The 23,974-nt window shown below is 50.7% G+C and overlaps 6 protein-coding genes and 1 non-coding gene across 7 annotated transcripts; 5 read left to right on the forward strand and 2 right to left on the reverse strand.

The window, feature by feature from the left end:
* Positions 1 to 1,134: 1,134 nt before the first annotated feature.
* J4E82_006807 (uncharacterized protein) lies at positions 1,135 to 2,431 on the forward strand (the record flags this gene model as incomplete). The annotated part of the gene is made up of 1 exon (XM_051733060.1): positions 1,135 to 2,431. A coding segment is annotated over one exon (1,297 nt), but the record flags the coding sequence as incomplete, so codon positions are not given.
* Positions 2,432 to 6,929: 4,498 nt separating this feature from the next.
* Positions 6,930 to 8,263, forward strand: J4E82_006808 (uncharacterized protein; the record flags this gene model as incomplete). Its single annotated transcript, XM_051733061.1, has 4 exons — positions 6,930 to 7,187; positions 7,238 to 7,618; positions 7,669 to 8,016; positions 8,069 to 8,263. 4 exons carry the CDS (start codon positions 6,930 to 6,932, stop codon positions 8,261 to 8,263), a joined length of 1,182 nt encoding a protein of 393 aa, XP_051587098.1.
* A 3,605-nt stretch (positions 8,264 to 11,868) lies between these two features.
* Positions 11,869 to 15,492, forward strand: J4E82_006809 (uncharacterized protein; the record flags this gene model as incomplete). The annotated part of the gene is made up of 7 exons (XM_051733062.1): positions 11,869 to 11,876; positions 11,903 to 12,025; positions 12,081 to 12,130; positions 12,180 to 12,475; positions 12,527 to 12,763; positions 12,827 to 12,897; positions 13,662 to 15,492. 7 exons carry the CDS (start codon positions 11,869 to 11,871, stop codon positions 15,490 to 15,492), a joined length of 2,616 nt encoding a protein of 871 aa, XP_051587099.1.
* Positions 15,493 to 15,547: 55 nt separating this feature from the next.
* J4E82_006810 lies at positions 15,548 to 15,633 on the forward strand. The gene has a single exon. It is a non-coding gene; the product is annotated as a tRNA-Phe (tRNA).
* A 393-nt stretch (positions 15,634 to 16,026) lies between these two features.
* Positions 16,027 to 17,916, reverse strand: J4E82_006811 (uncharacterized protein; the record flags this gene model as incomplete). The annotated part of the gene is made up of 1 exon (XM_051733063.1): positions 16,027 to 17,916. One exon carries the CDS (start codon positions 17,914 to 17,916, stop codon positions 16,027 to 16,029), a length of 1,890 nt encoding a protein of 629 aa, XP_051587100.1.
* A 1,270-nt stretch (positions 17,917 to 19,186) lies between these two features.
* J4E82_006812 (uncharacterized protein) lies at positions 19,187 to 22,553 on the forward strand (the record flags this gene model as incomplete). Its single annotated transcript, XM_051733064.1, has 9 exons — positions 19,187 to 19,463; positions 19,508 to 19,863; positions 19,918 to 20,432; positions 20,486 to 20,726; positions 20,782 to 21,065; positions 21,145 to 21,665; positions 21,718 to 21,900; positions 21,952 to 22,176; positions 22,231 to 22,553. The coding sequence occupies 9 exons, from the start codon at positions 19,187 to 19,189 to the stop codon at positions 22,551 to 22,553; spliced, it is 2,925 nt and encodes a 974-aa protein (XP_051587101.1).
* Positions 22,554 to 22,796: 243 nt separating this feature from the next.
* Positions 22,797 to 23,599, reverse strand: J4E82_006813 (uncharacterized protein; the record flags this gene model as incomplete). Its single annotated transcript, XM_051733065.1, has 2 exons — positions 22,797 to 23,085; positions 23,145 to 23,599. 2 exons carry the CDS (start codon positions 23,597 to 23,599, stop codon positions 22,797 to 22,799), a joined length of 744 nt encoding a protein of 247 aa, XP_051587102.1.
* Between the last annotated feature and the right edge of the window lie 375 nt (positions 23,600 to 23,974).

Raw genomic sequence — 23,974 nt, forward strand, 5'->3', positions numbered from 1 at the left:
TCAGTTTAAGAGCTCTAAACTGAACTGACTGATAAGACGAGAGCTCTAAACTGACACTGAACTGACTGCCAAGCAATCAGTCAGTCAGTCAGTCTCATCAGTTTGGATTGATTGTTAGCAACTCTGCTCTGAACAAGAGCACATCGGCTTTGAGTCTGGCCGTTGCCTGACTAACGATCCACCATGGCCTACTTTGTCCGCGTACATGAACCCTTACGAATGGACACTACTACATTCCATACCTCAAAGCTGTTCGTTTCGTCAGACCAAGTGCTTTGTGGTCCGTGTCAAAGACTACTCTCAGGAAGAAATACTTTACTTCGCACAGAGGAGACAAACGGAAAGTTGTATTTTACCCATCATGCAACGCCTGAGTCGTTTCAGGAAGCCCTTGCATTGTCTTGCGGAATATGTAGACGTCTAAAAGTTGAGATTGATCGCGACTTGCGTATGACCAACCCGTCTGGGATCCTTTATGTACCACTGACTGACACCCGGACAGGTCATCGCTCACGCGGTCCATTCCAGGTCGCTCCAACGGAATATGTAACTCAATTCGAGGCAGACCGAGAAGAGAGAATGTCCCTCTGGTTCATTTGTAATGGGAGTTACGTTCCCCTACACCTGGTGCCTGAAAAAGATACCAACCTGTCGCAAGGGCATCTGCCAGCTCATTCAGGTCTATTGGATGTAGATACGAGTCTCACTGCCGATAATACCGGCAGCGAAGCCTGTATCAGCTTTGCCTTGTCACAACTGAGGCGGTGCCGAGCTACGCATACCGAATGCTGGAAGATCAGGCAGAGCAGACAAGAGGTGAGCGCTTTTGTGCCCACAAGAGTGCTTGACGTAGGCTACGCCGAAGCCTCGACGATCTGCCTTCTTCAAAACGAAGACTGCGTCAAAATGATGCCATATATCGCGCTGTCACATTGTTGGGGAGGTTCTCAGCCTTTCAAACTAACACGAGCAACAGTTGCGCGCCTTAGAGCAGGCATACAATTGACAGATCTTCCTAAAACCTTCCAGGATGCCATCTACGTAGCTCGAAAGATGCAAATTCAGTATCTTTGGATCGATTCGCTGTACGTTGCAGATGAAGCAACCCATCTTGGTATCTCTAACGCCCCCTAGGTGTATCATACAAGATGATCCGGAAGACTGGCAGAGAGAGGCTGCTCGTATGCGAGAAGTCTATAGTCAGGCCGTATGTTGCATTGCGGCCTCCGCCGCTCAGAATAGTGATGCCGGTCTCTTCTTCAACAGAGATCCGCAAGCCCTTTTATCTATGCGAGTTGAAACCAGCAGGGATCGCCTTTATGGACAGAACACGAGAGAACCCCTAGTGGCCTATACAGTTATTCCTGATGTGAACACGCCTGAACAGATCCTCAATACTGCACCTTTGAACAAAAGAGCATGGGTTGCGCAGGAACGTTACCTGAGTACCGGAATCTTCCATTTCACGCAGGAGTTGATCTACTGGGAATGCCATGAGGAATTGACTAGCGAACAAAATCCAGGCCACAACTACCATTCTGAGAGAAGATCTTATTCGCCCGATGGCTTCATAGGCCGAGGCTTGAAATGGTGGGTCAACGATTACAAAATTAAGATGATCCCCAAAACCTCAGGCACGATCGAAACAGACCTTGATTACTTATTCAGAATTTACGAATACTGGTGTGCTTTCAGACGCAGTTACTCTGGACTTGCCCTGACCATGGCAAAAGATATACTCGTTGCATTGAACGGTGTCGCACAGGATGTCGCTGGAGCGATGAACGACACCCTGGTCGCTGGCTTGTGGCGAGGTCGCTTCATCGAAGACATGTGCTGGGCACGAAAGCCGATCCGAATCAGTTCATACTCAGCCGAAAAAGCCCTGAGGTCTAATGTTTGGCGTGCACCAACCTGGAGTTGGGCGAGTATCAGCCATCCTGTAGAGCGCTGGGTACCGTGGTCTGGTATCAATAGAAAGTCAAAACCAGCTTACGACATGGCTGCGATCGAGACTTTACTTGTAGACCAAAGGCCTTCTGGAGAGCTCGTTCACGCTTCCATGACATTGAGATGTCGCCCAATATTGATATTTCCGCCAGAGTCGGCTGCTTCAACGTGGGAGCCATACGATAATACTATGATCCTTGACGATACTACGAAATGGGACCTAGATGACTTAGGTTGCGAAGTCAGTCTAGTCGTCCTTCGCCATTGCTGCTACGGATCAGTGGGAGAAGGATATGTACAGGCCATCTTGATTACACCAAGCCGGACTCAAAGTGGGAGCTACGAACGCGTCGGTTCTTTTGCCATCGAGGCAGACTCTAGAATGCTCATCTATACAGATTTCGATAAGAAGACGCCTATACTGCGCAGTATTCTTGACGGATACCATAAAACACAAGAAACAATGATCGACCTCGTATGACGCGGGGATGCTTTGGCAAATTTCAAACTATTTGGACACGTAGCGGAGCTTGAATGACCATGACAATATCCTTTTGCTTGACTTCTGATGTCGTGAGCTCCAATTCAAGGATTTCTCGAGCTGCTACGAATCCGATACTGCTCTTTGTACGGCTTGCCGAGGCTCATGTTAATTCAATCAGATTGGATACCATGTGCTCTGGACACTGGAGTACCTCAAACATGTAGCCGCCGGTGCATCCAGGAGCGGAAGGTCGCCAACCCCGCCAAGACCGCATCCGCCTTCTTATCAAGGCTTGTCCAGCACTCATTGAGGCTTATTCTGCATGATGCAAAGGTGTTTCGATAATGCACGTGAGCATGGTTCTTTGCTCCTTCCAGAAACATGGGCCGGCCCGTGTCAGGAACGGAGGTCGACCTGTGTTGGTGGCGCTATATGCGCTCACACACATCCAATAGAGAGTTGCTTGCTTGCATGATGCAGGGTGGAGTATGTAGGTCGTGCTCCGGGACGATCAGAATAGCGAGAGACTGGGGGTACGAAGAGGCGAGATGCAGAAACAGGTATAAGGAGACGAGGAAGCAGATTGGTAGGGATCGGCGATGAGGAACAGGAAATTGATGGCCGTTGATCGGCGTACGTATTGCTTTGGGGTAAGAAAGGACTAGAACGTCGTACACCTGTCTCAAGTGTGGGCTTCTTGCAAACAAACCATGTACTTGATGCCAAGTCGTGCCTGAGCTGTGCCTACGTAGCTGATTAATCCCACCAATGATATAGTGAGCAACTCAGCCACTGCATAGCCTTATACGTGGCTATACAACCCAACGGAGCTTCCAGAGACCGTACGTGTATGACTTCCGAGAGGCTAAAAAGACTCTTACCGATCACCCGTGGTACGAGTCCTGAGTTGGAAGCTCGAAAAGTATATTTGACCCACCAGGAACTGGGCGGAACGTTTCTTTCGGTTCCTGACCGAAAAGATGGGGTGGTGGGCGGCTCCAACGTAATGAAGGACACACCTTCTGCTACCACCGGTTCACATCGCCGGTTAAGGTAAGGCTTGAGTCCTACCAAATAGCTACCATGCTCTCCGTGCGCGCAGAACCTATGATTGATACATTCGGAACATAGGACGTTCTGTGGCTAGTGATGCTGATGCTGTGGCGTTGAGTTTGCAACGATACCTACAGATTTTACTACAACCTGTGATGACGAGCGGAAAAGGAGCATACATTACCCTCCAGCTGCGAACACTGAACAGCTCGATCAAGCTTCCTTGTAGGTAAACACTTGTCAAGTTCACCTCTGCATAGAAATGGCTGAGATGTGGCGAGTGTGGCGCTATCGCAACACTGACCTCAACAAGGTGCTCTCGAGTGTCGACTATTGATTCAGACGGATGAGGAAGGTGACCTTGGATTTCGAGACGAGGGTTTGTTGCTGTGGGTGTGGTCGGCGAAATGGCCAGGAGCTGGCTGTACAGTCGATCAGCAGTAAAGCCCGCGTTGTCAGCAGGTGTACCTGCATGATAGTTGGATAAGAGGTAATCCCTGAGCCAAGAGAAGAGCTTAGCGCCTTAGATATAGAAGATGTAAGCTAACACAAGCCAGCATTCCTCGCGCGTGCAGCTAACGAATACCATGCAGCAACTCCATGGCGGAGGCGTGGGGTCATGGTCCGAAGTAAGCGCTGGGTGCGATTGCGTTCTTGGCATCGGGTGGAGTTTTGACGCTCAAGGAAGGTCCATATCTCCCGCATGAGATCGTCGCAGGGTCTGAGATACGAGGAGATCACGGGAGATCCTGCTTGGGGGGCTAACCGTTGGAGTGACTAGGGCGGCAGAAAGAACGGCGAGTATTGGAGATCAAACGTGGTGCGCATCTGTACGAAGTCGTATGTATCGTGAAGGGTGCGAAGGCGCTCCAAAGATAGGATCGCATGGCCTATGCACAATACTTGAAGCGGGGATTGAAAGCAACCGTATTATTTTCATAAGCTGGGGTAACTTGTGAACCTGCCTCTTCCAAGCTTGTAGACCAACAGCTCGATGAGCATTGTCTGGCGTCCCTAGGTATGATTGCGGTGAGTTGTCCAACAGTTAGTACACGCTTATTGTCACCACTTTTGCTTGAGAGTCTTGTCAGTACATTCAAGTGCAAATATGCGGTCGGCTATCAATGCATCATGAGGAACTCCCATGTACTCGCATGTGATTAACCATCCGTGGTGCAGTACCCGATGGTCAGTAGTCATCTGGGCAGTAAACTGTTCCTTATTGAGAGAAGGTCATGGCGAATCGTCGAAGAATGGGCCATTGCGTGGTACTCGAACTGAGCTGGGCAAGACAGAAAGGCTTGCCCGAAGGCGGCTGGTGATGTGTTGTGACCACAGCGAATGCCGTGAGATTGAAAGCGAGTTCGGCCTGCACCGTGCGTGAGACACGTGCGCACGGCAGCACCTCGGCACCGATCAACCTCCGGGCTTTGAATGGAAGCGTGCCGATTGTTCCTTAGGGGAACCACTTCAAAACACTACACCACACCCCTTTACCTCTCATGGCTCTGCCAGCCGCGAAGACGGCTGGTAGGTCATCTTAGTGAGCGGAGACCATACGCAAAAGGCAGGAGACGCTTCGCCTCGCCCACATTCGCCGGCCACATCGTGATCGACACAGCCAGAGGCGCCAGCTCAGCAAAGGCCCGCGGTCGCTATGAAGTGGCTTGGAATACCGCCTCTCCGCCGTACTTTCCTTGGACTCATAGTCTCACCGTTGAGTGGGCTGGCTGTCTAGGCCTCGTGCCTCTACTGTTTCTGGCTCTGGCCTAAATCCGCTCGGAACGAACAAGGGCCTTGCACGCGACCAGCGTGGGACATGACAACTTTCCAAAGCGATCGCATCATTCCGCATGCAAGAGCGCTACCCAACATATCGTGGCTCACCATTCGCCCATTTCTCCTATCCCGTTGTCGCCTTATCTGAGGTGTGGCTAAGGGCCAGGTTAACTATATTGGTCTGCGTCGTGCTAATTCCTAAAGAAGGAGGTGGTTTCAGCAGCTACGTGATTTTAAGCTCACTACTAGCGGGCCTTGGATAGCCAGCGGATGGGGGCGCTGTCGCTGTTGCAGATCATAACAGTTGAGCACCGCATGTTCAATACGTTTAAGCATTCCAGGACTAGAAAAAAGCATGATGCCACGATGCAGTGCTGCCGGATAGCGCCGTGATAGGATGGCTACATTGCCGGTCCCGCCAAGCCCGCTAAATAAAGTTAAGATCGAGTATCTGATTGGTTTAGATCAAAATCACGTCCCTTTGCCGCCTGAAATGGAATCGGTATAGGAGCAATTCACCCAGCTGCCGAGAAGTCAAAGACGCAAACAACTTTGTTGTGATTGGGCCTAGTTCTATTGGTGATCCACTTTAGGGAGATTGGACATCCATGCAGCTATGGAAAAGGATACAAGGCTGAAGGTAACGATATACCCAAATGCTGTCCAACAATATCCCTAACCCACTCTTCTTGTTCATGTCGTTGTGTCGACCAATTCTGGCTCCCGCCAATCGTAGATCCAGTTCGATGATCCCTCTGTACTAGTGCTGTTTGTACAGTAACTAATTGTAGGTTGCGTCGGCATGTGAGTGTACATACAGCCTACCAACACAGTGGCGGCTCGTCCCGTACCCTTGGGACAGAGGTTCAGGGATACCAAAGGAACACAGATCATGCTGGCTCACTTGATCCGAGATGGGTAAGCGAGCGATGCCCGAGTCGAATAGGACCTGTGGAACTGCGACCCACAGACAAATCCTGTAGGACACACCTGATGAATCCCGGGCATCGATACTGCATGAAACAGCTTCATTTGACATTTGGCTCGACACCAGCCCTCTCATCGCGTCTACGCCGTTATCAGGATTCTCACAAGGGGCTGCAGATCGATCCACCCTCGTCCAATCGCGCCATCGTGCAGGCTTTCTACGTTGAATCTCTACGCGACGTTATTCACATCCCTAAACTAGTAAGCATGTTAATCTAAAGTGCATCATGCCAAGAGCTGCGCATCTGACCCGCTCCTCACAGTATCCTCCTCCTTCTCTAAGACTTTCCGCCCGTTCCATTACCACTACTCCGGTGTCTTGGAAGCAACCTTGGTAGTAGTGCCGGAACACACTGTAGCACCTACCCAATAAGGTATCGAACGTGTACAAACGCCATCTCAAGCCATTCTAGCGACCAACAACACCTTGTACCGTTGCTCTAGGTATGTCGGCATGGCACGAGATCGCTTGGTCGGTGGTTGCTAATCCTAATTGGAAGGTGCATTTGCCTCCTGCCATTTCGTCTCAACACCAGGTTGTCAAAGGGATCTATATAAGAGGTATCAGACGCCCTTCCAGATCACCAGGCCACGAGCACAGCAACACTCAGCCCATCATCAGCAGTCTTCTTCGTCTTTCGCTCCAACGATCTCATTCTTCGATCAATCCGTCAACATGAAGCTCTCACTTCTTCTCGCACTTCTGCCCGTGGCTCTTGCCCTTCCCGCCCCAGTCATCGTTCCCCGTGCTGGCAGTCCTATCCCCGGAAGATACATCGTCAAGATGAAGAATGAGAACCTCCAGGCTCTGATCGACGCTGCCTTGAAGGTTCTCAAGAAGGACCCTGTCCATGTCTACAAGTTCGCCGGCTTCGGTGGTTTCACTGCTGATATGGCTGATGACATTGTTGAGCTGCTTCAGAACCTGCCCGGTGTAAGCTTATCGGCCCTGAAAATGACTCTCAGAGTACTGATATAATATAGGTCGACTACATCGAGCAGGATGCCGTTGTCAAGGCCAACCTGGGCGAGATCCACCTCGAGAAGAAGGCCTACGTCACTCAGTCTTCTTCTACCTGGGGTCTTGGTCGTATCTCCCACCAGGCCAAGGGTATCAGCTCCTACACCTACGATGACTCTGCCGGCGCTGGTACTTGCGCCTATGTCATTGACACTGGTATCTCCACTACTCACCCCGAGTTTGAGGGCCGTGCTACTTTCCTCGCCAACTACGCTGGCGATGGCTCAAACACTGATGGCAACGGTCACGGCACCCACTGCGCCGGTACCATTGGATCCAAGACCTACGGTGTAGCCAAGAAGACCAAGCTTTACGCTGTCAAGGTCCTCGACGCCAGTGGTTCTGTAAGTGGATATGCGTTTCACAGTGCAAATGCCTTGCTAACCATTTGAAGGGTACCAACTCAGGTGTCATTGCCGGAATCAACTACGTCGCCAATGATGTCAAGACTCGCAGCTGCCCCAACGGTGCTGTTGCTAACATGTCTCTTGGTGGATCCCGTTCTACCGCTGTCAACACTGCTGCAGCCAACGCTGTCACCGCTGGTGTCTTCATGGCTGTTGCTGCCGGTAACGAGGCTCAAGATGCTGCCAACTCCTCGCCTGCATCGGAACCCACTGTCTACACTGTTGGTGCCACCGACAGCTCGGACCGTCTCGCCTCCTTCTCCAACTACGGTTCCATTGTTGACATCCTTGCTCCCGGTGTATCCATTCTCTCCACCTGGCTCAACGGCGGCACTGTAAGTTCAACCATTTATGTGGACGTTTAGATCAAAAGCTAATATTACAAAGAACACCATCTCCGGTACCTCCATGGCCACTCCCCACGTTGCTGGTCTCGGTGCCTACATCCTAGGTCTCGAGGGCAAGAAGACCCCTGCCGCCCTTTCTTCCCGCCTTACTGCTCTTTCGCTGAGGAACAAGATCACTGGTCTTCCCTCCAGCACCAAGAACTACCTTGCCTTCAACGGCAACCCCAGCGGTTAAGCTATTGCTTTCATAGCGGGTTCTCATGAGCATTTTGCATTGTTATCTGAGGCATTTGCGCATTGATAGAGGTTGAAGATTTCCCTCCTTCTTTTCTTACGAACTTATGATGGTGGTTGCTGTAAATGTGGCAGAGATTCTTCCAGCTCGTAGCTAGTAGCATCAGTGCATATTCAAGTTGTTAAGTCAAATCATTCAGGCCATTCTCAGATGCCGTGCATGCCCCGCCTTAGATGCTGATGACCAGGATCATGATCGTTCCAACAAAGTCCGGATGACGAAGATGCGAGTACAATCCCGTTACCGCGGTTTTCGAATGCGGAGACCGATGTGACGAAAGCAGAGTTTGTATCACCGCGACTAACGTACTTGCACTGGTGGCTTCAGCCACGAACCAGGCTTCAGGCTACTGCTGATCCTCATGTGTTTCATATTGTCCTCAGTTACTTTGAGGGGGTACAGTTGACTATGCTGCGGCCTAGGTGGCTTCCGGAGGCGCAGCCCTGTGCATTAGTATAACGGCGCCCCATCAACATGCCCTTAGATGGCTTTATGCAGGGTCTGCTGATAGATGCATCCTTGTGGACTAACAAGGTACCTAATTAAATACTTTCAATCTATTCCGCAAATGATCTGGCGTCCAGCGATCCTGATGTGAATCCTGGGTAGGTTTACGACGTGAGTCATTGTGATCTTGCACCAGACGAATATCTCCCGAGGTCTGGTACTATTTGTTCTTTGTTTGACAGTTGTCAACAGAAGCCTCCCCAAGTACCACATAAGATCACACATAGCTAGCTGCATGCGGCCACAGGGCTTCAACCCTCCCTGCATTCTCGATGCTATGTTGGCCCAAGGTTGATCAGCGTGGTCATCGGAATATTCGATCTCGCCCCACATTTCCAAAAAGGAGATATCGCGGCTGAGGCTGCAGCAGCCGTCATCCTTCCGCCGTGATGCACGGGCCTAGGTGGGTGGAGACTTCCGTACAATCGAGCGCCACCAACTCTGTATCCCAACTGCCGCTCTACTTGCGCATAATTACTTACACAACGATACGACCTTGAACATGGCTGAATAGCCTGACTATAGACAGCACCCGATGATCGCGACGGAGTATAACTGTACCCGACTTTGAACAACGCGCGTCAGCGGATCTGGATTTGGATGACGTACCTGATGCGCAACTACTCCTTTAGATTCAGCCGCAATCCTGATTGTTAACGAACAAAACAAAGAACAACGAAAAAATAAACAGCACTAGATTGCCGCAAAGTACTTCACACATGACATGTATCGGAATGCGCGATGGGAGAGCTTCTCGTGTAGCGGAGTAAGCGCGCGATCGTTGGCTCTCGCCAGCTGAGTTACGGCTACGCCGTGCGGCACCGCCCTGCCAAGCAAAGCCAACAAGTGCCAAGTCGTATAGAAATGGGTGGCATGGAGGTTGTTGTTTTATACATGCTCAGCAAGTGGGCCTTCCATCCATCGAGCTGCCCATTTTGCCCCCATCTGCTCACACGTAGTAGATCATATGCTGCTCTTCGAACGCCACCCTAGAAACCAGCTTGTCGACACCATAGCATTACAGTTTCCGGGTCGACTTGCTGTTTCATGAAGAGCATCTAATCAATGCAGCTTCATCAAGATACCTCATTTCGCAAGATAACCCTGTCACTCCGTGTCTTATTCGGACACGAATTGCCAATCAGGAAACCCTCGGAGGGTCCTCTACTCTCGACCGAAAATATCATCATCGCAGCTCAGGCATCGACGGAACCCCTTGACCGGCTGGGATGGTAAAGAAGGCATGTTGTGTTATTCGCCGATAGTGTGCGTTGTGTTACACTCAGGACCCGCTGTACTCGGTTGTATCCAGAGAAAGCATATGTACAAAGTCGCTTAAAGGACCTCGTGCGGTATACACCCCTAGGAACCATAGCCAGTGCTCCATGATGCCTGTCTTTCGAAGGCGATTCCAAAGACCGTCGCTCCATCATCTAGTCTTACAACTACACTGAGTCTGTGTCACATGTTTGCGTCAAAAACAACACCATACGAATGACTAGTCTTTGTTCTTTGTCAAAGCTCCTCCGTGGAACGAAAAAGCCCGCATGCTCATGCTCCTGGCAGCATGGTTTGGCTACTATGTTCCCGCACGAACGAGTGGTTGTCAACGGGAATAGCAAACTCTTGCGAGACTCCAACGATACCTTTCGTACCAACATGCGAGCCTACGGATGCATAGTCTGACGATGCAGTGGCGCATATCTGACAACCTGACATGGGTGCCTTGCACATGCATCATTCTTCACCTTGCACTGAACAACACTTTTATCAGCTGCTTGATGTTGTCCCGCGAGTTAACTTCTTGACGAGCACTTGTGACGCTGATGATTAGATTGCTGGTTCCCGACCAATCATTTCCACCTATGATGAGAAGCGACATTCTAGCGCCCATCGGGTACGACAAAGATAACATGTAGGAAATCACAACAAAGCAGGTTATGTTCCACAACGCTCTGACTGCGGTGGTACTACCGATACCTGTTCTTTATCGAATTCTGTTCGACTTCAGACTTACCCGCCCGCATATACCATGCAATAAGACATGGATCTAGGAGAATCACAAAAGCCTTCTTTCGTGATTCGTATCCCTTTGATGGGATGCTAAGCTCACATCTTGGCGCATTGGAGACCATGTCGTCAACAAAAAGGTTTCTTCGGCACCATACAGCACCGTAGTTTCGATTGCGTGTTGTCTCCCGAAGTCCATCCCTCTGGTTATCTTGGTGTTTTATACCCCTCCGAGTAACATCGTACCTTCCTCGGAGAACACTAAATCCTTCAGATGACCGACTGAATAACTTGCAAGATGATCATCTTAAGACGAACCGACCAAGCAGTAGAGAATGTGGCAATATGACGCCACCAAAGAACCACAAGCACAATTATCGGCGCTGAATCTATCAACCACAAGCATACATACCATCAGATAACCGTATCTCCCGTACCGTTGTTGGTGTTGTAACGTTAAGTGGGCTCGTCGAACAGCATGCTCAAACGTGGTTCGTAAAACGTCCCACTACGTAGGTGCACGCGCTCTGTTCGTTATACGTGATCTGCCGAACCACGCCATTGGCTATCAAAGAAGTCTGCCGCCTCTGGCACTTGGGCATGTTCTACAACGTTGGTGTTTAAAACGCAGTTCTGCCGCTGATGCAGGTACAACTCAACCAGAAACATCCGATCCTTCGCCCTCTCTTCAAAGTCTTTTCCACTCGTCCCAACACCTCTACCCAAATCATATCGAAACATGTATACACCGCTGTTTCTCGTTCTGCTTTCTTCGGCATTTGCTGCTCCATTGATCAAGGTCGACAGTACAGATGCTGTTGCTGGAAAATACATTGTGAAGCTCAAAGGCGATGTTACATCAAAAGCTGAGGAGGACCTGACAGCTCCAATTGCCGCCAATATCGATTTCAAATACACGATGTCTAGCTTCAGGGGTTTCGCTGGCAGCATCTCGGATCAGGAACTTACTCGACTCCAGGCTTCTGAGCATGCAAGATACACATCTGTATTGACATGTACATACTAACATGACTAGGTTGACTATATCCAACAAGATGCCAGGGTCCACATGTTCGAAACGAAGACACAGGTGAACGCTACGTGGGGCTTGGGTCGAATCTCGCACATTGAGCCTGGTCAGAATAATTACCTTTACGATTCCACTGCTGGCGAAGGCACATGCGTGTATGTCGCCAGCCATCTTAGAAATCTCTGATCTTTGCTTATACAGCGAACGCAGATATGTCGTCGATACCGGTATCGAGACCACTCATCCAGAATTCGAGGGCCGTATGTATGAGCAGTATAACTCGATGGAAACGTATTAACGCTCTACTAGGCGCCTACTTCCTTGCAGATTTTAGCGAAGAGGGAGACCAGATTGACGGTGCGGGACATGGTACTCATGTTGCTGGCACAATCGGTTCCCTCACATGGGGTGTGGCAAAGAAGACGACTCTTTTCGCAGTCCGAGTGCTGGACTCTTCCGGTACCGGTACAAATGCTGGCGTCCTTGCCGGTATGCAGTTTGTTATCACGGATGCAAAAGAGCGTATGGACGCCGGAGATTGCCCGAAAGGAGCCTTGGCCAATATGAGCCTTGGGGGAAGAAAATCTCAAGTCATGAATGATGCTGTAAGTGACAAGTCCGCAGCATTCATAATCGATGCATTAACACCAATTTAGGCTGCTGCTATCGTTGCGGCAGGTATCTTCCTTGGTGTCGCCGCAGGCAATGAAGGCACGTTGGCTGATTACTCATCTCCATCATCTGAACCTACTGTATATACCGTGGCCGCTACAGCAAATAATGGTACGCTCATCGAATGGTCCAACTATGGTCCCCGGGTCGATATTCTGGCACCTGGTGTTGAGATCACCAGCACTTGGATTGGTGGAGGCATCAACACTATATCTGGAACCGTAAGTAACCTTCCGAAGAGATGCGGTAATGCTACATGCGCTAACGATCTTCAACATGTCCAGAGTATGGCCACTCCGCATGTTGTCGGCGTAGCTGCGTATTTCGCGGGTCTGGGAGCACGGGTAGAAGGTTTGTGCGAACATCTTGCTAGTACCGCGACAAAGGGTGCGATCGATGATAGCACGCTCCATGAGGGTACACCTAACGCTCTCGTATATAACCAGGCGGAGGGAATTAAACATTACGGTAGACGTACTGGCCAGGTCGTGTAGAATATTCGAGAGGTCCATTGTCTGCTCGGACATTACGTTCCAAGTCAGCCCACTGCACTTGGCAGCTTTGGCTAATCTAGTCTTGCCAATAGGAAGGGATTGCAATGGAGAAAGTATCTGCGTCCAGTTTGTTGTTCTTAGCGCTTGCTCATAGATCGTGCGGATCGAGCCGTACATGACAGCACCGGTCATCGATAGGCGGGAAGATGCATGCGACCTCACCTGCCGTGCCGTCTCACCTCACCTGTCGCAGCATCGGTAGGCTCTTCCACCTATCGCGATTAGTCACTACCAGTAAGAGCCTCCGATCTCAACGGCTGTCGCAACTGTTGCACCAGGGAGTTAGCGCTAGATCTCAAACTCCAAGACGGTGATGTCGCCCAAGCACGCACGCCGATCGTCACTTCACTAGGCCAGCTGATTCAGCACTGTGGGCCAACCACAAGCCGTGACATCACAGAATTGCGGGGTATAGACTTGCAGCATCGGGCTTAGCCTGGACTGCAACCCTAACACCTTGCAGCTCACCAAGCCTCCCAAGAGCACTGCCTCTCACCTGAGACCTTTCTCATCCCGCTCCATATCTGGCGCATCGATACGTACGCACACTCATCGGAACCCAAAGACGCCTCATCTTTACTGGAGAGGAGAAAACTATCCTAGAAGTCATGGCGTCATACTTCGATCTCCCGCCGTCCCAGAAGGCCGCGCCAGCTGCGAGTCTAGATCAAATACCCCAGGACCAGCGCAAACAATTGGGTCGCATGAACAGCTTAATGTCCCCTGCAGTCACACAGATATTGGAAGGATTAGGCGACGACCACTCAGACAGCGATAGCAGCGAAGGAGACATATCTGAACAAGAAGAGCAACGTTCCACTCAACATACCAAGAAATCACTCGAGCCTCAGCGGCTGAGCCAAGACAAACAAAAGCATATCGCTGGCCAGAACCCTCGACCTTCATCATTGTCACCAAGCAGAAGTTCTCTGAAATCGGGTACCGGCAAAAGTTCAATTCACTCTAAAACTTCTTCGGCACGTGGGAGCGGAGAAAACTCCGCAAAGCCCAGACAAAAACAGCCTCACATGGCGCGATTCCACTCTCTTCGCAGCATGCTTTTCCAACAAAGAATTGAAGACCAAATGAAGACTGTCACACAGGAAGACTGTCAGAATGAACAAAACGCGGCAGACAAGTGGCATAAGCAACACGAAGAGCGCCAGATGCACCGCACGGGGACACCCGAGAAGGACTCATCAGGGAAGAGTGGAATTGGAAGCAGACTGAGAATGACGGTAAGAAGGATGACAACAAAAGATGCGGGGAATATGGAGAAGATCAGGGAAGATGGCGCACCAGTCGAATTCAATGATCGGGCATCAACGGCCTCTTCAGACGTGGAAGGAGAACAAAGGAATCCATATGAGAGTGATGGAGAGAGCATCGATCATTCTGACGTGGAAGAATTGGTACGTTGGGTCAGTCGACGGGATCCACCCAGTGACGGTGAAAGACGAAAAGACAACAGTGTGGTGGAGGCCAAAGAGGATAGTGGCCACGAGAGCCTTGGGCCGTCGGATGTTGATGAACTTGTTCGTTTCGCCAGCAGAAAATCTGACGCCAAAGAGACTCGCTCAATCAACGACGGACATTCGGGGTATAGCGATGCGTCCACTGAGTCTGACAGCGAACTCAGAGAAGTATCTTCAGATGAAGAAGAGGACGCAGATGACCTCGTACGCTGGATATCGCATCGCGACGGACCTAAAGCAGGCCCAGTGCGTAGGAACTTACAACGAGCGGAACTGGACTCTGATGTAGGAGAGCACTACGAGTCTGACGTACCAGAACTAGGTCGCTGGTTCAAGCGCCACGACGGCACTAGCGGCGAGTCTGCAGCGTCTACGCCTGTCAAGGAGACTTTTGACGATTTTGACGAAGAGGAGCAGCGTGGTCGCCCAAGAAGCCGCGAGGAAATTGAACCAATCAAGGAAAAGAGGCATATTACAGACGACGACGTCGACGAACTTGTCCGCTGGGTGAGCAGGAAAGATTCCAAACAGCAAGAATCACCCGTGCTAGAAGGCGATAATCCAATTGGCCGTCTAAAGCGGGAAGAGGAAGAGAAGCAGCAACAAATCGGCATGAGTGTCGATGATGGTAGTCTCTCCCAAGCTGATCTACCGGATGTTGTCGAACATGCGCGAAAGACGAGTGGTGGTCCCACTAATTCTCCACCAACAGGCCCGTTTGCAGTCGAAACCGGCGATTTGCGAGTACTAAGGGACGAAAAGACAAAAGCGGTTACCCCAGACCGTGACTCCCAGCGCGATCTAGACGGGCAGAGAGAAAGTCTAGACGAGAAGAAACAAGAGCTAGGCATGAGTCATGATGATGAGAGTCTGAGCCACAGCGATGTGCAAGACCTAATCGCACACGTAAAGAAGATCTGAGAGATGTTGCTTGAGATTTAGGGAGGAATCCCCACGAGAACTTCATCAAAAACCCGTCTCCTTAGCTCAATTGGGAGAGCGCCAGACTGAAGTCTCAGTCACTAAATCTGGAGGTATCGTGTTCGATCCACGAAGGGGACAACGTGCCTGAGTCAATTCTCAGGATTCTTCGAACTTTCTTTTTGCACAAACTGCGGCTCAGAGGTATGGCAGTCGGATTGTATTTATCGTATCGTGCGGGATCCGTGGACACGCGCGGAAGCTAAGCGATGTGGGTGTGTGGATCTGGGTAGAATACGAGAAGATCTAGACTGTGGCTGGGGTTCACTGTAGCATCATGTACTTAGCTTGTAGCACAGTTTTTGATACCAACTAATAAGTATGCCAAGCGAGTGAAAACATTGTTGCACGTTTGAACCGACATTGAACGTGAAAAGGATATGGTATTCATACAACTGAGAGGAACAGCGAAACTTTCTAGCGCGATGGTACTCCGAAACCCCTACAAATGCAACAATATGCGACGAAAAACACTCAGTCCAGCTTGAGTGCTGGAACACCTTCAAACTGTAGTCTTCTGAACATGCCACGGATGATACCACAGTTCTTCTCCCTCTCGTCGTCCCTGGTTCGCATCTCTGTGCGCATCGGGCCTAGCATGTTCGTGCCGTCACCCCTGTGACCACCCTCTTTGATGTTTGTGAAGAACATCCTGCGACCCGTGTTGTCCAGCGGCTCCCACTTGGCGATCTTAACATCTTTCCGAGGAATGACTTGATGTTCGCGGTTGGGATCGAGGAACTTGATGAAGCTGATGAAGTAATCTGAAATCTCGTTTTGGCGGCGTACCATGACCTGTCCGACGGTACCGGCGTGCTTAGTACCGTATCCGTTCTGGATGTCAACACCCCACATCACGTCCCATTGGTATTGGTACGTAGGCACGTTTTCGGGGTTGTGTTCGGACATGGCGTTGGATGCGAGGTATGTAGGGCAAATGTAGCGGATGTCGCCCTGGGCTTTCGCTACAGCGTCCCACCATGCGCCGCTGTCGGGCCAGTGTCGGTCGTTAGGGTACGTACTGACGAGCGTGCTCAGGTCTTCGTCGGTGAGGAGCGGGTAATGGTCTTTGAGGTAGGACTTGAATTCACCCTCATTGTCGGTGGCCTTCTTGACTTGGTCTGACCCTTCGTTGGATGTAAAGCCGATGATGGTTGGGACCTTTGCGTATCGGTTGTTCATTATGGCTGCTGGGGCAGGTTCAGTGAACATACCGCCAGCTGGCTCGGTGGTTGGGGCCCACATCCAGCGGGGTGGAGTATCGCGGCCGGGGAAGTTCATGGGGTAATTTTGGTAGTAGAGATCGCCTGTCGCGGCGTCGCGTATGCAAGCGATGTCTGTGCAATTCAGTCCGTCTGCGACTTCGTTGTAAAACTTCTCAGCTTGCTCGGCCGTGAAGAAGGTCGGACTCGCAGGAGATTGGGCGATGGCGCCGTGGAAGAGCTGCTTGCGACCTGTGCCGGGGACAGGGTAGTAGTTGTCACCCTCATTGGCGGTGAGTTGCAGCATCACAGACGCACCGCCTGCGCTTGTACCCATGATAACTACGTGGTCTGGGTTGCCTCCAAAATACCTGATGTACTTCTGAACCCACTCCAGCGCTGCTCTCTGGTCGCGAAGCGCGTTGTTGTAGTCGCCGTCCTTTGCGATCTGTTCGCCAGGGAGGAAACCGTAGATGCCGTTGCGGTAGTACATGGTGACCACGACAATGCCCTTGTCGAGTTTGCCATCTACGCCCTTTTCGCGTCGTGCCTTTTCTACCATCTCGCCTCCGTTGCTGCGTCCTGGAAGATGGAAGCCGCCACCAGGGATGTTGACCAACACTGGCAGGTCGTCACCTGGCTCAGCATCGAACGGCGTGAAGACGTTCAAGCTCAGACAGTCTTCGGTAGAACGAGTCTGGATACCCAAGACGTCCGGTCCTGAGATATCGTCCCTATTCCTCTGGGCTGGATCAATCTTCTGGATTCTTGGGCACATTCCCAGTGATCCATCCCACACCAACGGCTTCTCGCCCCTGCCGATGCCATACGTCCTGTTCACCGGTTGTGGTCCCCGAAACCTGTTCTTGCCTCCTGCATCTGCGGCATATGGGATGTTCCAGTAAGACCTGACTTTGTCCGTGACATTGGGCTTGATAGCTAGGTAGTCTAGCTCAACGATATTGGGATCTTCGGTGTTCTTCAACGGCGCGGAGAAGGTAGACGTAGGTTTCGAGCTAAGAGGTGGTAGCCATTCTGAGCTGGGGCGTAGGTCGGGCGAATAGAGGAAGGCAAATGTGAAGGCGAGAATGACAGCTGCTGTCAGACCGAGTATAACGCGCCTGTCGAAGATAAGGCTCGAGTTGAGGGGACGGATTGCCATGGTGGGCAGATGTTGGGAGTTGCAAAAGAATGTGGCGTCGCGTCAAGGCGGCGGAAGTTTATTATGAGACCGTCGAAGTCTGCATCTGCGTCCTGTATACGAAACTCAGGAGCCAGAAGAGAAGACGCTATTCAGGGAGATGGTGAATGTGGCCTCCTGCGTTGTCGCAATCCTTCCAAGCATCCATGTCTGCAAGTTTCCTTATCCTGGCCCGACGGGACGACCGAAGGGGCTAAGGGGGCGGCAATCGGCACCATCTCCTTGGCGCTGACGCGTATCGCAATTGTGGAATTGCCATGGCGGCGCACGACAACCAACAAGTCGTCGAGAGATCCGGAGAAAGAGTCGGGGAGAGCTACATGGCACAAGTGTGGCAGTTCAGGATAAATGGCAGGGTCCATAGCGTCCGCCGGTACCTGTGGCTGGTACGACCAGAGGTCAGCGACTAGCGTGCTGACCTGCGTTGTTACCCATGAGCCTCAACATCCACTAACCCTTGGTGGGACAAATGACCCGATTACGATAGAAGTTATATCGCTATAACCTCCGCGGGCGGTATCCAGGTGCTAGTTGTCTAGACCGGCAGTGGGTTGACGTATGGATCTTGCATTGGCCGTCAGCGAAACGCAAGCCAGGCGATGACAATCACACCACCCACTGAAGCACAAGTCCAGTGACCGTCGCAATACAACACTTAGGCACCAGTAGCTTTCCGGCTGACACTTCTGCTTTTTGCGCATATTTTGTTCACGGTGACTTTTCCAGATTGAGCAAACGGAGAGATAAAGGTAGAGCTCACCATGGGCCATGGCTTCACAGCATACCAAATTGTTGGCCGGGTATGTTGCACTAGCATGTTACAAAGCACAGCATCTTGTACACCTTGAGGGTGTAGCACCTCTTTGTAGCAAGACTGTCAAAAGCTACATGTTAAGATCTTCTGCCGGAGCTTAGCATACTTTTGACATAACAGGAGCGATGGGTTCGATATCAGAAGAGGCTGTCGCTCTCTTACCTTGCCGAAAGCGAGGCGACTTCGACTTCAAATCCGCTCTCTCACCTGAAGGCGGAAGATGGTGCCAGTATGGGCCGTTATAGGCCTTCATAGGCATCTTTCTCAGCTCTCCCCACTCTCCATCTTCTTTCTCTCGACCTTTTTACTTTTGCTCACGGCGAACAACATTGGTTGCTCTAAATCTACCCAATCCAGGCCTGGCTTTGACCTCAGCTTGTTATCCTTCCAGTTACAGCCTTTGGCTAACCATAGACGATGTCCGCAGATGTCACTCAGATGGAGGACCTACAACAACAGACACCTGAGAGCACGCAGAGTCCTATCTTCGAGCCACAATGCCCAGCTCAATCCGTACCCGTCGCTACAATGCTTCCACTCTCCTCCTCAAGCACTACGAATAATCCTACCCTAGACGCTCACATCATTTCACCACACATGCAGAGGCTTCGAGACATCGAAGCTGATGCCAATCGTGCTATCCTTAGCTGGGGTTCCGGCGGTGCAGAATCAGCTGTACCTGCAAAGCGAAAGAGTATGTACCTTGCACTCGCCGCGAATTACACTAACCTGTGTCAGTCTCCGACACATTCTCTGACAGCGACGATGAAGACAGCGACGACGAGAAAGACCCTTCGCAAGTCCCTCCGTACGACCCAGCTCAACAGCGTCGTCCAAAGCTACCGATGTACCACCCCGGCTTCAAACAAGCTGAGGAAGATACTCAAGCTGTATTGCAGGTCTTCCTAGACTTTCTAAAAGCTGCCAAGAACCGTGGAGTCTCTGGTGAAGAGGCTACGTACCTCTGGAATGAGATTCTGAAGAATCGTAATATCCTGTACCAAAAGGAAATCCGGATTGCTGTGACTGGAGACACTGGCACCGGAAAGTCCGCTACAACAAATGCTCTTCTTGGTGAAGACCTGACACCAGAGGTAAGTTTATTGTCCATTGAAATATGAGCGGTTTTCACTAACACGGACCTATAGGGCGACAATGGGGCAGCATGTACAAATGTCGTTACAGAGTTCCGGCAGAAGACTCTGTCTACCAATATCGGCGCAGTGCAAGCCGAAGTTCAATTCTATTGCCTCCAGTATTGCATTGACCTAGTAACGGACTGGGTCAAGGTGTGGCTTACCACGAGACAGAGGCTTATAGAAGACGAGGACAGTGTCGCCGACGAAGACCGAGCGCGCAAAGATGCTGCATTGGAGTGCTTGGAGCACCTGTTCGCTTCCCGCGTCGCTCCAGAGTCTGTTGAGGACTTTATGTCTTCCAGTAAAGCTCTAAAAGGCAACTTAGTGTTGGAGAAATTCCTGCAGTGGACGGTTGACATACACAGCATGTTTGTGCCAGATGGAGAGCTGTCCGTCCCCTTCGAATCTAGTACGCACAATGATATGCGTGAGCAACTTCGACCCTTTCGAATGCGAGCTCCCAATGCACGCTACAAAGGGAAGGTGCTACAGTTCAGTCCATGGCCGTTCGTCGAGATCATACGGTAGAGATTAACATTTTTTCACATGCAAGTTATGCCGCTGATAACAAACGCAGATACTATGTCGATAGTCCGTTGGTACAGGATAGTATCTGCTTGGCCGATGTTCCTGGCACGAAAGATATCAACATGTACCGCGTCACTGCTGCCACCGCATACCTCCAGCAATGTGAAATGACTATCGTAGTTGTGGACATCAAGCGTGCGACAAGCGATCAGTCTTTCCGCCAGCATTATCTTGATGCGCATAGCAGGCGGCACCATGGCAGTGTCATCCTGTTAGCGACTAGAGCTGATGTAAGTGCACCTGTTGTATCGTTCGTTATACTCATGCTTACTTCATGTCTTGTAGGAACTGAATGACGATGGCGGCAGTACGCTTCAGTTAGATCCTGTCGCAGAGGAAAACATTGCACCTATCGAGGAGAAGCTCGCAGATCTTACCAGCGAGTTGAAAGCTATCGAAGACGAGATTGAGGCCAACAAGCATCATATGAAACGACTGAAGTCCAGTGTTCAACTTGGAAGCGCCACTGTAGAGCAACGCAGCCAGCATGACGCCCTCAAAGCAGCAAATAAGGTTTTGGCTAGTCGCAAGAAGACTACAATGCCACTCGTCGCTTCCCTGGAGAAAGAGTAAGCCCTGCTCTACATTGGCATTTGGCCAAGCTAACTCTGTCAGGCGTAAAGACGTACGTATTGCATGCCGCAATAGGCTTGTAGCCGCGGGCATGAGTCGCATGTACAGTCACAACACTGGCGATGATGCGGGCGCTGCGTCGTTCTGCGTCTCCAATCGAATGTATATGCGGCATCGACGTGGCTACAACATGACCAACCTAAAGAAGGCTCCCACGATGAAGCTCGAAGACACTCAAATTCCAGGTGCATGCAGATATATCGCGGGAATACCTTCACAAGGACGCCTCGCCGTTCTAGAGCATTTTGTGCTCTTCAAGGTGCCAATGTTGTTGAGCATTGTCCAGATGAGCTGCAGTAAGAGCACTGAAGCCAGGATAGAACACATTACCAAGATCATCGATAAGACCATAAAGGGCACCGAAGGACGGGTTCGTGGTGTCATGAATAAATGGGTCAAGGCGTTTTCCAATGAACTTACAAGCGCACTCTCAAGCCATGAACTGCAAGATAGGTTCGACCGAAACGCCGAGAAGAAGCTCGAAGAACTCGCCACTATAAATGCGGCCTCGCATAAGGCATTGGTGAATAAGAGAGGTGGGTGTGGCCCAAATTTGGAAATGCAGAATTATTCGCTAACGATATCTAGGCACATACCAACAGAAGAAGTTGAAGATCAATCACAATCTGAATGCTTCGCTGTTGGCACCTGCGAAAACCGCGATGGATGCCGCGTTCCGAAACGTGCTCGATGCCGCACCTGCAGCGCTGAAGGCCCAAATGGCACAGACAATCAAGACCGTTATTAACGACTTGAACAAGCAACTGAAAGGTACGTTCACTGATATCTCATCATCTCCTTTTGTACTGACACATGTCTTAGACGACCCCCAGGCTTTGGCTGGTGACGCTTATCAGCTGTGCTTCGGCAAGAATCGTGTCGGCTATGAGGAGGAGGACACTCTCAAGGTCGAAAACGCAAGGAAAGAACTTCACCAAGGACTGATCGCTATAAAAGAAAAGGCCGTCAAGCCTGGAGACAAAGGCCATTTCTTCAAAGCAATGGATGAGATCTACGGGGCGGCTCTTGATGAGAGGCCGGGCAAAGGTAACGACATGCATTTCCATATGCTACTACACGGCCACTGACGCAAGTTTTTAGGCAAAAAGCTGAAAGACGTCCGCCACGCTTATCTTGAAGAGAATGTCGTTGGTCTTGATGGCCCTTTCGCTGCGATCGCCGAAGGAGTTGAAGGGGATGTAAAGAAACTCATCAAAAACACCTGCGATAAGTTGCGCAAGGAAGTGGTCGAGATGCTTAAGACAATTCGCGCCGCTTTCCAGCGTCAGAAGAACAGGAAAGAACAGGACACTCCCGAAGGCCAGCAGTTCCGCAAGGAGCTGCATGAACTGGTTGACGAGGCGCGGAGGATCCTTGAGGGAGTTGTGACCAAGAGTCTGGAGAAGTGTAAAGAGAACAAGTGAGCTGTTTGGGCCGTGAGCGGATTCAAACAGTTCGACGCGGAGAACAACAGCGTGTTCGATATTGCCATATTTCCAGCACCTCAGGTAGTAGTCTACAGCATTGATTGACATGGTCTGCGTAAGTTTAAAACTCATTTGACTACCTTTATGGTATCTCTTGACCTCAAGTTCGTGTCTCATGGCTAATGAGGTCTTTACCGCGCTCTTGTCTAACAGAAAGGTTATCGTAGCTGTATATTCCTACTACCAAACTCTAACACCACCATCCCAGCCAATCATCTTGCCACCATCCTTTTCCTTGGTCGCTGCGCTGAGAACTTTGAACATGCCGTCGCAAGACGCATCAGTAGTTATGTCCGCTTCCTTGAGGTCGTACAAATGTGCTGCCGCGTTACCCATATCCGTCTGCACCCAGCCAGGGTCCAGGACGAAAGCGTTTAGCCAGAGGTCCTCGCCATTAATGCGTTTCGTGAGCCAGTGTACCATCACTTTGGTAGGAGCATAAGCCGCGTTATGGAGTGGGAGTTGGTTGCTGCTTGCAATTAGCTTACACGGTGAACGTATAGAGAGAAATCAGGAGGATAAACAAACACAATACAACCAGCACTTGACCCAATGGGTGTGAAGATGGGCTCTCTCTGTGACTTTTGGAGCAGCGCCCGTGTGGCTTGGTAGAGAGTGACGAAGCCATAAACGTTTGGCCCCATGTGACCGCGGAGGTCATCAAGCTTCAGCTCCGCTACAGAAGGATAGGTATATGCGACACCTGCATTGGCAATGACGATGTCGAGGTGGTCAATGCCATGGTGGTCTTGTAACTCCTTGATGGCAATCGAGGCGTCCTCTTCAATCGAAGCGTCGATCTTGACAACAATGAGCTTACTGCCCTCGCCCTTGGGCAGCTTAGCTAGTGCCTGTGACGAAGGATGCGCGGGATTACGGTTTCCAGCGATGACCGTGTGGTTGGGTTGGGCGAGGTATCTCTGCAATAGGCCTAGGCCAAGACCACGGTTGGCACCAGTAATGAGGACAGTGGTTGAAGTCATAGTAGAGATGGCTGATTTGTTCGAAGTTGAGATATGCAAATAAAGTTTGACTATGTCTGAACCGAAAAAGGACCGACATCAAGTATTAAATACTTCGTTATTGTGCAACTGTGGTAACGCAACTCTTCAAAGTGTTGTACGAAGAGGTGGTTGATGACCAATCCAGCACGGCGTCTGCTTACTATGGCCTGCGGAGTGAGGCACGGCAACGGACAAATATGGCCGCAGCTCTGAGATCACCTATAACATGTAATGGGGTATCACAACAGCGAAAGAGTATTATTACCGATTAAAGTTGTCCGTAAAGCGCAAAGAGAACCTCGATACTTGGTGAGCTTCGGTTGTCGAATTTGTGTAAATCTGCATATTAACGAC

The sequence above is a fragment of the Alternaria postmessia genome (genome assembly GCF_024291825.1).
Source record: "Alternaria postmessia strain BMP 2775 chromosome Unknown scaffold_42, whole genome shotgun sequence".
Taxonomy (NCBI): Eukaryota; Fungi; Ascomycota; class Dothideomycetes; order Pleosporales; family Pleosporaceae; genus Alternaria; species Alternaria postmessia.